At 36.5% G+C, this 13,797-nt stretch overlaps 3 protein-coding genes across 4 annotated transcripts in view; 1 reads left to right on the top strand and 2 right to left on the bottom strand.

Annotated features, from left to right (window-relative positions):
- Positions 1 to 13,797, bottom strand: part of LOC110827976 (Autophagy-related 16) — a 154,058-nt gene that overhangs the window by 101,624 nt on the left and 38,637 nt on the right. The gene's annotated exons all lie outside the window — the stretch shown is intronic.
- Positions 1 to 13,797, bottom strand: part of LOC147872800 (autophagy-related protein 16-1-like) — a 308,552-nt gene that overhangs the window by 272,096 nt on the left and 22,659 nt on the right. The gene's annotated exons all lie outside the window — the stretch shown is intronic.
- Positions 1 to 13,797, top strand: part of neo (ZP and PAN domain-containing protein neyo) — an 84,644-nt gene that overhangs the window by 63,282 nt on the left and 7,565 nt on the right. Inside the window, exon 4 of the mRNA XM_087355470.1 lies at positions 13,370 to 13,706. Coding sequence (XP_087211596.1) covers positions 13,370 to 13,706 — 337 coding nt within the window. The remainder of the gene's footprint in view (positions 1 to 13,369; positions 13,707 to 13,797) is intronic.

Raw genomic sequence — 13,797 nt, 5'->3', positions numbered from 1 at the left:
AAACTACTTTATATTACAATGCATGTCTTTCAATTTATTCGTCCGTTTTGTTCATTATTATAGCATGTGCTCCGCTGATCCTTCCGTTTTATGCATCCTATGTTTGTTTTTGATTTTAAATTTAAATTTTAACATCTAAATAAAGTTTGTGTATTGACCTGAATTTTATTATATATTTTAATTATAAAACACAAACATGACGCATTTAAACCTTATACCCAGTTCTTAAATCAGATATTCGTTGAACCGTTCACTTGTCGCATGAGCACAAACGAATGACTACAGAAATTTTACCAGGCGCTCCACAGGTTAACAAACTTGCCTAAAAATACAACTTGTAACCTTGGATCAATAAAGCTGCGGTTATGGCAGAAATTTAAGAGAGTTTGTTATCGAATCCAGTTAAACTGCAATAACCGTATGAGAATGTTTTATACTGACAGTTTTTAAATTATTTCGCTAAATCTGATTTATTGTTCTTTTATTTCCTTTATTAGTGCAAAACCAGTGCACCCATGAGATGATATAGCAGTAATTAAACACGTCTGCAGACATTTTCCGCACGAGTACAATGCTCTGCTATTTTGAAGCATAAAAAAATTGATCAACTGCACGTAATAAATCTACACACTGGCTAAATTTCAAATTCCGATACAACATAAAAAGAGTATTTTGTATATAAAACAATGCATTCCAAAAATATACGCGGAAGGCCACTCCACTACGTGTTAACTGTAACCAGCCCGATAGATTTTATCACGAAATTAAACACAAATCGAGTAATTTACGTCACGTTGGGAACACAATAACATGATTCACACTGCCCCCATAGAGAAGGAAATAAAACCCTTCTATCTGATGGTGAAAAAATGCACATAAGACTACATGTTAATAATCCTTAGACAGCTGAATGTTTACATCCAGCCGGATGTTCAGATTAGCTATTATTTAATGTTACATATAAATAACTTTAAACTGCAAATTCTTTACAAAATATTTCTTTCGTAATGCTAAGGTTCAGTAATTCAAGTACGTTTTGTTAGTTATTCGTGGTAAATGGTTGTTGGATGGATGGTTGTTTTTAAAGCCTATTTCCATTTCGAAGGTTATATAGCGCCAAATAAAACAAGAAAAAGTAAATAGGTAATGGTATGCAAGAAGGTTTTATCCAAACATTCGTCTGGAAAGATAATAAAATCACGAAACAGCACAGGACAGCCGAAGGGTCTACATAGTTGCCTCAAAGATTCGAACCGAATATCTCCCGATAAGTACAGAGCGTTACCGCTAAACGTTGTAATGAAGACCAAAACTGGGTCATAACTGCCTGTTCCAACCACCAACATATAGGCCTATCTGGTTATAAGAATAAAAAATTTACCGCCGTGAGAACCTCAAATCTCACGAAATATATGTTCAATCAATTAGTTGGTTCATTAAAGAACACTAACTCAGCCAAAAACGAACAACATTTTAATTCATGTCTTTAAATCATTGCTTGCACACTGCGCTCAAGCGAGTGAAGACAGTCCATAACTAGCAACTAGCAACGCTGTACTTTTGGCTTCGAGACGTAAGTCAAAAACCAAAGCAAAGATCTTAGAGTTTTCATTTTATTTTCAGAGGTCACAGGTTACTTTCCAGGTAGCAGAACTTATTTACAGCTTTGAGATCTTCAAGAGCCGTGAGTTTTGCACACAAATTAAAAACGATCAATTGCCGCACAAACAAGAATGTGATGGATTATTCATAGCTTAAGGATTTCAAGGGCTGTCTTCAGACCATACCCGTCATTCATTACGGTTTTACAGACCCTAGTCGGTTTCGTTCAATATTCGAAGAAAAAAGTTTCGATAAGAGCCGCATTACTGTTGTTGTATATACAAATGAAATATAGAAAATGAAAGTGGTTTAACTCTTACAATTATGAAACAACTCTTGTTTTAATCAGCCATTATTCGAACCCCTCCCGCATGCGAAACACAATGCATTCATGCGTGGACAAGGAGTTACTGTGTGCCTTTCTAATTACATTTGTCGCACCAAGATATTTGGAAACTTACAATCCGCATAAGTCCTCTAAGGGCTTATGTCCCTCTGCCTTTCATCACCTCTAATGCAACTTAAGTATAATAAACCAGAGCGGTCCGTTCAAGTACACTGAGCATTGTATTGGCCAATATCTGATTAGATGAGGTTATTTGACGGTTAATCAAGTGAAGCGAACAAGATTTATGTTTAGCATCAACAAATTAGATTCACTGATCTGGAAGTCAATCAAGCAAAACGAACAGATTTACGAAACAAAAGAAGTTCTAAAAAAATCATTCTGAAGCCATTGTAAAACGTCTGTTCCCTCGGAAGCATATGAGTTGAACGGTTTCCAAAGTTTGATGAAATTTTACAGGCACTGTAAAAGTCCCCGACAATAGACGCAATTTATCACGAGTTTACGTGCAGACGAGTAAGATTTTCAACTTTACACAGTGAGATATTCATATCATGGTTTGCAAATTGCAAACTTTATTTTGCAAAATTTACATAGAAAATGTTTGTACTTTGTCATATAATATAACTTCAAAAGAAAGATGTGTGAAGTTGAAATTGTAAACAAAATTTCCTAGTCATATCTGCTGGTCTTAATTATCTTGAATGACAACACATCTTTAAATGACGTCATAGCGCGTGACATAGCGGTAAATAAAGTAAAAGAATACAAATGACCAAGGGTAATAACATTATCATAGACAACACCAACATAATACAACACGATATTTCTTCTTGCATAAGAAGTGGCAGAGACTGTCAGATTTTATCGCAAAGGTCAGATTATCCTCAATGTGTTCGTCCCACAAGGTTAAAACCAAGTTTCACGACAATAAAATTATAGTTCTGTATACTTTAACACTTTCGTTATTACTAACGAAATATTAAGTTGCAATAATAATGCAATTAGAACCTGATACACTTTAGACAACCAAGACACTGTGTACAACAGACGGCACCTCTGAAAAGTGTTATTAAAAAAAAGTAAACCATCCCCTAGAAATTTAAAGGCAACTGTAGGTATTGTGATTCGCTAATTTTCTGGAAATGAAAACCACTTATCCTTCTAGAACTGAGTTCGTAAACTTTACGGGTAATTTAAATTAAACAAAAACGAAAGGTTGACAAACTCCTTTTTTTATTTGGATACAGAGTAACTTGAATTCTGATACAAAGTGACTACTAGGTCTGAGACGTTGCGGCGTGTGCTCTGGTAGAAGACTGCAGACGTTTCAGAAGGGGTTGCTGCCTCCATCATCATTGCCCTAATGATGGAGGTAGCAAGCACCACTAAAACGTCGGCAAACTTCTATCAGACCATAAGCCGAAACGTCCCCAGAAGACAGTCATCTTCATTATCGCCGCCGTGAGGACCTGAAATTTCACCTATACAAGACTGGTTCATTTTATGATATATAATTTATACAGACTACCAGGTAAAGTGATTAATTCGAGGTCATCTTATAAGGAAAATCATGCAAAGAAACAGACCATTCAGGATTACGTTATGCACCGTCATCATTATTACAACAATAAGTTCTGGAAAGAACTTACGGTATCTACTTTCAGTCAAATTATTCGATGTATCAGCCTACAGGGAAAACTTTATGGACACACGCCAATGCAACTCGGTTATCCACATATGTGACAAATTCCCACTCGTATAGATGTGAACCTCTTGGAACTTACAACCTCAATCCATCGTCCTGCTATCACTTCCCATGCAATTAGCCTCTCCTTCCTCCTCCTCTCGAGGATCAAAGCAAAGACACTCCCTGATTCATATTCTTGCACGCCTTCCAAAGCCTCTACAACATCGCGGTCTATATTCCATTGCTGCGCTGGATAGAGATCCGATTTACATGTTCTTTCCAATTTCTTCACTCCGGACATGGTCTTTTCTTGTTGCTCCAACTAACAACCTTGAATGTCATTTGCACCGGTTCGTACGTCATTGATCTCTTTCCCGAAGTCCAGCAGGCACTTTCGTGCATTAATGTTAATTTACTAACCACATTATAAAATCACAGCAGTCATCTTCAGGGAAATAATCATCTCGAACATTTACATTTTAAACTTTAGAGTGAATATTCACCCTGAAGATGGAAACTGCAATGTATGCCGAAACGTTTGAGAATTTTCAACATTCGACGCGGCTTATCTCCGAAAGCCGAAATTTCACATTGAAAACCAGCAGCAAAAATCAAGGTAAAAAATTAAAAAGTTGTTTTTTTATCCATTTTTGCAAAGATGTTGGGTTTATGGATCACACATTATCAAGAACAAGAACTCAAGAAATTTAAATATGATACAGAGTTTGCTGATAGTAATTTACGTCAATAAGGTTAGACGTAAAATATTATGTTAGACTTTTGAGTCACGTTTAGTGGAGAACAAACACATTAATTAGTTTTAATTGTCTATAAATCCACACTGTAGGTCTGGCTTTGATAAATTCTGTCCTCACGCTATGAGGCCTGAAAAACGAATTAACTATTACTAGATGCAGCAGGGACCTTGTTGAGAAGCAGATAATAGCTCACATAGCAAAATTTACCTCCATCATGAAACTGGAAGATCAGAACAAATAACCAAGAAAAATATACCCATCCGATTGTAGAATGGAGTCACATTACTGCTTCCGTTGAAATTTTCAACAAAACAAGTCAAGAAATTATTTGGCTTACTATCCTTCTTCCGTACACTAATTTAAAAAGGCCAGAATTAGTGGTATGGTCGTATGATTATAAGAAAATGAATGAAATGTTAATGCATCGAATACCAGGCAAAGAACAGGTAATCGGAAACAAGCGACAAGCTGAAAATGACATGCGAATAAGCGTCACAGAAGGCAGGTCTAATCCCGTAATTAGAAAGAAACCTCGCCAAAAAATGTCATGAGAGAACACGCCATTAAAAATAAAAAAAAGTAATAGTGTTTTCCTAGGTTCGTTACTGACTCAACACCACGAGTGCATCGCGTATACTTCGCCTTAATGATCACTAAGAAAGTTCTTTCCTAAACACGACATACGAATGCTTAGCAATATCTGTAAATAATAAAAATAACAAATTAAGTACAGATCAGACATAGTAGACTACATAATGCGAAGCATTCTTAAAAATTGTGATTCCTGAGCTTGTATGAAGCATTTTCGCAACCATTAAATTTTTAATCACAATATTTGAACTCAGTCCTTTTTGTTCTAACTGGTCCAAAATTGAACTTGAAAGACAAATTTTAGTAAGAATTTTATCGAACTACACAAAATCTAATCTAATACTTCAGAGTGAAGATTCACACATGTTAAAAGGCTGTTAAACCCGATTACAATTTAATAATATATTAAGTATGCATGGATGTAATGATATTAGGCAGGCTGAGACGCACACAGTTGAATCATTCATACCTGAGCGTAGTCTCGCTGAAGATGAAATTGCTATTGAAAATGTCCTGGTATATGAAGCGCCACGTATTGATCGCATTCCGAATAATTTATCCAAGCAGACGATAAAATATCACTTTCTGAGGTACATAACCCTCATTTTTATTACTTTTTGGGGGTTTTTCCGCGTATCCACGGCTCCCCAAAGTAAGATGAATGGAGATGTGAAAGTTGTGAAGAGAGAAACGAATAATATATAATTCGTTGGAAAGTATGCGCAGTATTTATCAGAATCCGTCAACTTATTCGCTATTTCCTCAGCAACGTATCATTCGCGAATAGCAAAGATGCCTGTAACTAAAGAGACGGATTCCAGAACGCACTAAATCACTTTTTACAACTTTTAAGGTAATGGCTCTACTGAAGTCCTTTTCTTAACTTCTAGCAGGTAAAAAAGGGATAGTTTAAAAATTTACTTAGTCATGGTGATGATAGAAGAAGAATATTATAATTTTCTTCTCTGATAGTAAAGGCATTTGACTTCCATCGGATATTCACCGTCTGCACAAAATGTTAATATGTCTTTTTTAATTTAATAGGCGAAATACAAATATGTAGGACTCTTTGCAGCGCTATAAACAAAGACGACCGAAGAAAAAGTCTTTAATAGGCATGACATTTTTACGGCCACTCCCACGAAAAACAAGGAGAGATCAACGCACTGATTCCATCTTTAGAAGTACAGATGTTAAGGCGAAGATTAGCTGCGGATATCAAAGAAGTGGAGACTAGTCACAGTGTTTTCAAAACAATTCATACAGGAAGGAGAAAAAACAACTGTGAGTGGAATTTCCGCCGGATATGAATACAGCGCTCGTCTCGGAGTTGAGAGTTCTGTACAATTAATGTAAGAAGAGGCAGTGATTAGTGCGTTAATAATAGCTCCGCGGAGAACCTACACACGTTCCCAGTCTGCTCTTACAAGTAAAGAGTAAATACTTTTAGAATCTCAATCGTTAATCTTTGAAATGCATGTGCCTAGTTCAATATCTACGAAAGAAGAATAAATGAAGGGAAAAAGTATAACATTACTATATTTAAAAGTGAAATGTTGAATAGATGTGCAACAACATCCGGTAGAACTGTTTATATAAACTGATACTATCAGTTCATAAACATAAAAACCATCTATAGACATTTGTTTTAAAGTTCTTCGACGTCCACTAAAACAGACCAAACGTTTTCAATATTTTATTTACGTTAAATCAACAAGAATTTCTCCGGCGCACGACCACGCACGTAAGATTGCGATTATTTCAAGAACATTCTATCGGACGCTGCTCCTGCGCAATAGTTTTCGTAATAATAATAATTATATAATAGTATGTCATCATATAGATGTAATTATCACAGTAGCGTTAACAATCTGTGATGTTAAACAGTGAATTACTGCTTGAAGCTACACGAGTGACGAGGTATGAGGATTCCAATAAGAAAGAACAAAGCCAGAGAGTAACGGCATTTTGTCTAGTTCAAGAAGTAACATTTCTCAAGAACAGTCTCTCTTTCTATAGGAGTCAACCACTTGTCACAACGTTCTCTGTTTCTGACTGGAGTACTCAGCATTGTGTAAGCGGCATTAAAACTAACGTGCCCTGCAAGAACGACCTGAGTAGCAGATTTTTTTGTGTAAGCATATGTGTACTGGCCTGTACAACGATGAAGAATAATTATGTTGGCTAAGTTTTAGAACAGAGTGCAAGAAGGGACTGACGTCATAGTTCGTACAAGCAGGTTAGGGCGATCAAGTCAGGGAGGATGAGATTGGATGGGTATATAGCACACGCAGAAGTGATATGAAATTCCTACAAAACTTAATCGGAAAACAGGAAGGAAAGGAATCAAAAGTAAAAGACATGCCGATCGTAGAATAATACGAAAATGCGTCAGAAAATGTAGGTTTAATATGGTAATGAACAAATGGGGGTCCAAAAGACGGAGGATTTCTTGATCAGCTCAGCAGAAATTCTATGATTATTTCTAGGTTTTGCAACGTTACTATTACAGTTACAAAATTTATATTCCGCCGAATGTTTAGCTAACTAATTACTAATAATAAAAAGAAAATATTTGGAAGGTAGTATGCAGCCGGGCTCTGTTTTCGGATAACAGCTTATCATTTGCCTCTGGGGACTTGCAAACTTTCCAGAACACTCGGTCAGAATAGCACGTAGTACAGTTTCGAATTTGAGGGCTCCCAGAACACGGCGCTGTATCACGAGACATCACCACGTTCAGTGAGATATTTGAGCATAAAGGATAACATGCTGACATGAGTAAAATCTCCACTTGATTAAAAGCGAATAATTTGGCCAGACATACAAGTCAGCGAGTTGAAACAGTTTTCAACAAAACTATAAATTCACTTGTGAGCCACGTCGTTTTACTGACGCGACAGATGCTTGTTAATTACGCCATTCAACACTGCGTGTGCCCCAGAGGCACATAGTGTACAAGACAGGAGTTGCCGGTTTAACTTCTGTATTGCTTCTCTGAAATTTCGTTTCGCTGTCCCTTCTTGGACAGCTTACAACACGGGACGTCAACATGCAAGCAGATATTACAGCAGAGCACAGGGATAAAGCATGCCTTTCATACAAACATGTGCGCAATGAACGCAAAACAGTGGGAAAAGAAAAGGGCCTTTAGAGAACACGTTATTCATGCGACGACCAACTGAAAATTCAAATACATTAAGTGGGAATTTCCGTGTTCCTTCTGCGTTCAACTTTATAGCTTCCGTACTGCCATATTCATATCTGAAAATAATGTGAATTTAAGAAATCAATAGCATCACATTCCTATAGATGGTACCATAATCCGCTAAGACGTGAGCACCACCTGAGGCTACATTCATAAACTACTTATGCATTACCCTTACTGTACTGTATATTTTCCGTAGGAGCTCACAAGTTCTTTGAATTCATTATTTTTCATTAATGTTCTGGACAAGAACGGATAAAAATGGTCACTTACAATTAAAATATTAGTTCTAATTCAACAGTATAAATTTTCTTACTCAGAGTTTCAGTAAAAAGAAAATCACATAAGTGTTGTGACAATGTATGCCGAGAATCATCTATGCAGTATTTAATCGGTTTTAGTACGAAAAAATACAATTACACTAAGAGAAATAACCCTATACTCCGATTAAATCGGCACTAGAACATAACGACATATACGTATGGTCCTCTTAATGTAGTTATAACTGAGATAAACTGTACCTATGCTAAATCAATGCAAGAAAATATGATAGCGCAACATGTTAAAAAGCCTCAAATCATGTACTCGTAAAACAGAAAAAGAACAGCATTCCCCTGTACCCCGCGTGAAGCAACTATGGTTTGATGCAATTTAAATGTGGAGTTCACTCGTTTACACATGCAGAAGATGAGGGTAAATGTCAAAAACTGTTTGCACTGTGTAAAAATCCAAATTCAATACATTCTCGGCACTTTTCCCACATATGATATACGCGTTCCGCTCGCATCTTACTCAATTCGTAAAAAACGCATTTATTCCTAATATTTTTGTGCGCGTCCATAAAATAATTTTTAAATATGTGATAAAAACCGTGAGATTAACATATCTAATATAAAAATGAAGAACAGTAGTGTTATAGCCAGAGTTTTGTAAGCAAAGACAACTGAAAAATCTATTAGCATTTTCTACTACAGTTAAGTGGAAGTAGGTTCTGCGTGACATACAATGTCGTACAGTGACAAGTTAAATCTAACGACTGGGCCCATAAGTTAACATAACACATCATCTGAGTAGTAAAAGATATCTTGAAGGAAACATGGCATTACACATTCTTTATTTTTACTCTCCTTGATGCAGCTTTCTGTTTGGTATTTTAAAAACAAGGACGTAAAAAAACTACCCTTTAATCCTAAAAGGGTTCAAAGAGCTGTCAACCCCTTGAAGCGAAAATTAAACACAGAAGAGAGACAGAAAGATAAGGGGGAAAGAAACATGTGCAAAATAAACGGAAAATGCAATTCGTTTCGCACAAGTTTTGCTAGACTTGGGATTAGACTTTCTACTCAAACTGATAAAAGAAACTGTCGTGGACTCAAAAGAACTGTCATGTCTTTTCGATATCTGACTTTCGACATTCTCTTTTAGTTTATGTCGCGTAGTGTATATGTAAATACAGACGTCAAAGAGGATATTACGGACGTAAGTTAAAAAAAATATGTATACGCGCAAACATCAAAGACATATTCAAACATTTAATTATTTGAAACTAAAAGCAACAAACTATAAGAAAAACATACGTAATATTACATTACGAGCATGCATTTGATTATACAGGCAATGAGGGCCTACAAGCCAGTCCTTCAAAACAGAATTAGAAATAAGTGAGAATATTAGGATCTCAAAAAATAAGGCGGCATTTATGTATCAATATAATACTTTCATTTTATGGGTTCTTTCAAGAAATTCACAAAATAAATGTGCACACATAGAAGGGCTGAGTATTACTTATTTAAGAATTATTTTATGACACTGTTAATTGCTCAAACTATGCAGAGTCGATTAATAAGCAATAAAACGTAAAGGATATAAATCGAAATTGTCGTGGCCTAATTTAAATATCCAGGCATTTGACTGGATGGGCTGATGAAAACCGCGACAAATCTCAGAGAACATAGCAGACTTCTCGGCCGATAATTAAACTGGCCATAAAAGACTGCAGATTACAATATATAAATATATTAGTCAATATAAAATAACATTCGAGAAATAAATAAAATGCGTAACGCATGATTTAGCAATGACAATGAGTTGAATTTCGAAAGTTACAAAATAAATACTTATAAATTCAGCTATGATGTACTATTATTTTAACTAATTATGCAAGTATCAGATACAATAATGTTTCCATTTCTTCCTCTAAAATAAAAAATCTAGAATGAAAACTTTATCGTCCTGAAAATTCCGAATGAAACTTCGTGTGGCATGCCAAGTATATAAGCCCATTATATAATGCATACACAATTGTGGTTCCCTGTGTTTTTGCTTCAGTAAATTCAATTATATTTTTTCCTTACTCTCATTTAGTATACTACTTAAGGACCCTATATAAAATACAAGCAGCGAAGCAAATCGAATCCAAAAATATTCTCCCAGCATTCTTCTTCATGAAGCCAGTATACTATATAAAACCACATAATTAGCCTGCCATCTCATTTCGTTTGTCCGTTGACCACAAAATGAACTCAACGCGATCATGCGACCTTCCTTCAAAGCTGGAGGATGAAACGTACATTGAAAACTTACAACATACGTTAACTCGAGCACATAGTCAATATCCGAGCTATTCTAACAAAACTAATTTTTCGAACTAAGGAAGCCTCGTTTTCACGGCTTTAATGCGAAAACGAGTTACTGGAACGAGTGGCTCTTTACCAAAGGCGAGTAACTAAACATCGGCAACACACTTCGGTAAATCGTCTTTGCGCTAAACCCTTCTTAAAAGCCACTAGCTCCTCAATAAGGGTTCCGCTCCAAGATGTTAGATGCAATATTTGTAGAAACTTTCACTTATGGGCCTATGCGCCCGAGTTTAGTGGCGCAATGGATCTAAAGAAAGGGCATGAATCCATTAGTAACATCTAGGTTTTAATAAGAACTACTTTTCAACTTATTTTGTGTGTTTTCACATAAATTTCGGACTGATGGTATGATAAATAGACGGTAAATGAATGAGCGAAGAGCTTACAGCGTAAGGCGTATGTAAGGGTTGTGAGTGTACGAGTAGGGATATTTGATTAGGGACATCGTAATTAAACTTTCCGAATGAAACCACAGCAAGTGTAACCGTATCACCACAGCTCAGCAACCCCCAACAAGGTCGGACTATGGTCAAAAGTTCGTTCAACGACTGTTGATTTACGCAGATCAGGTCATTCTGCAGTAATGTTGAACAAGTACCTGCTTCTCTCTTTTGTTCAGCCAGAAAATCGATTGATCGATTTAGAGAAGCGTTACACAGGCTACAGATCATCACAGTTTCCTTTCAAGCGCGTATTAATGTGTATTTGATCGTAGTGAATTATCTTATTGTTCCCAGTTCGAAAATAATTCGGCTGATAATGTAATTTCTTATACAGACATCCAACAAATTTACGATTAAAATATAATCAGTATGGATTCATTTATTGCTAATATTATGGTCCTTCGCGTTTTGAACAAAAATTACTAAATTATCTTTTGACATGTGTATTGTAAACATGTATACAGTCTATAAAATCTTCTCGGGCAATCAGCTGCTTTAACTGGTTACCGCAGTAAACCAAAGCGACTTCCGAGGATCCAGTCACATCAGAACCCTGAAGATGGGGACAGAGTTTGTTCCAGAAACGTCGGTTTACTACGGCAACCAGTTAACGCGGCTGATTGCCCGAGAAGATTTTATTGATTGCACTCGCCGCGAAAGTCTCAAATCCTATATGTATACAGTCTATATGCTTATGAAACAGACTTTTCATGTCCAATTTCTCTAAGCCTTAGATGACATGAAGGGGGTGTGACAAAATAAAAGCTTTGCATACGGTTATTCACGTGCCTTTTGTGAGTTCCAACAATATGTAAACATTATCTCAGAGTTTCGCAAAGATGCTATAATAATTAATTATAAAAGGAAAAAAAATTTTCATGCATGTTCATAAACTCTTATCTAAGCAGACCGAAGAGCTTTAATCAAAAATTATTGTCATTAAAAATCAGAACTATATTATACAATTCAGTAATCACAGCGTTAATCAATGACGTCTTTAATAAGAGTTCCATAATTTTCAAAGGCCTGGATTACATAACGTGAGTTTTGTTACCACAGAAGAAGTTATCATAGTAGTCAGGTAGATAATAACCTCCATTGGTCTCATCCATTACGATTTTCATAAAAATCAAACAGTTTGCTCAATGGTTTACTTCAGAAAAATGAGTTTCAAAATGTACACCACAGCCTAGAAACTGTACTAAAAACTATTTATTAGATTTTACTTTTCTTCTCTTACAGAAATTCAATTTTGGTTCACTAGACGTTTGTGAAATACAAATTTCAACAAATGCAATAAGTTTCTTTATCGATAACGTATTAAAATTTTTACTTGTATCTTAACAGCTTCTAAATGCATAAAGTTTCTTAAACTACCTTCTTACGAAACCAGGTGACAATTTATTTGCCACGAACTAACACAAAAATTTATGTTCCTTCTTAATATTTTCATCCGAACTTATCTACCAAAACAGGTAAAGTGCATATTTAATAGACAGTATGTTGCAATATTAGTGAAAAAATGACCACTGATGCGACACGGAAAAAGATGTGAATTCGCCAGGCAGAAAATAGAATGTAAAACGGAAAAACCAGTGTCACAAACGTGACACCTCCGACAACCACGAAAACGTATCACCGGGTGTGGGAATATTATCGCGGATGATGACTATGAGGTTGGAACTGTGGCACGTCAATACCCAGTGAGCCGTGGATATTCAGAAGCCTTGCAATATTGTGCGGTACGCCACCCCCCACCCCGTCCCCAATAAACGTGATATGACGTACACAGATAAAGTGTCTTTCTGGATTCATCGCAAACAACATGTGAGAATATTCCGTGCCTTCACTTGAAGTCAAAACAGGTATGTGCAACAAGAAGTTACAAAAATGCGCGCAACAATTTAGCAATATGTCAGCATGTAAACATTAGAGAACTGCTCAAAGGATTTTTATTAAATCTCGTATACGGGAGTTTCACTAACGTTTATCCAAACGTTCAAATTTTGGCTAGAATCGAACAAAAATAACCGGCACTTTACATGATCACACAGTTGTATTTATGAATATATTTTTCTGCCCATATGTCCAGGTCGGCCAACTATAACAACGCGACGAAGGAATGCAGTCTATCAGATATGGACCGCCTTACCGTGGCAGGTTCTGGTGCGTTCCGTTCCGAAACGGACGCGGAATACCTGGAGAACAACTGCGTTGAAGAACCTGTCAAATTATGCGAATTTAAGAAGCTAAGTGGTCGCATCCTCAAGACAGTGGATTCGGTGTACCAGGATGTTGGATCGGCGGATGAATGCCGCGAGCTCTGTCTCAACTCGCCCTTCCGCTGCCACTCTTATGACTACGGCGACACCGGCGAGATGGTCTGCAGACTCAGTCATCACTCGCGTGCTACTCTTGCTGACATACAGGTTAGCTGATACTTTCTCTCCCCCCCCCCCCCCCCCGTGTCACTATAATTTGCGGAGAACTTCGGCCGTCTATTTGGAAGACATTTCGGAA

Source organism: Zootermopsis nevadensis, unplaced genomic scaffold (assembly GCF_977971745.1).
Source record: "Zootermopsis nevadensis isolate Lab colony 2312 unplaced genomic scaffold, Znev_1.0 Znev_ptg000024l, whole genome shotgun sequence".
Classification (NCBI taxonomy): domain Eukaryota; kingdom Metazoa; phylum Arthropoda; class Insecta; order Blattodea; family Termopsidae; genus Zootermopsis; species Zootermopsis nevadensis.
The sequence above is the reverse complement of the archived record's forward strand: the minus strand, read 5'-3'. Positions and strand labels throughout refer to the sequence as shown.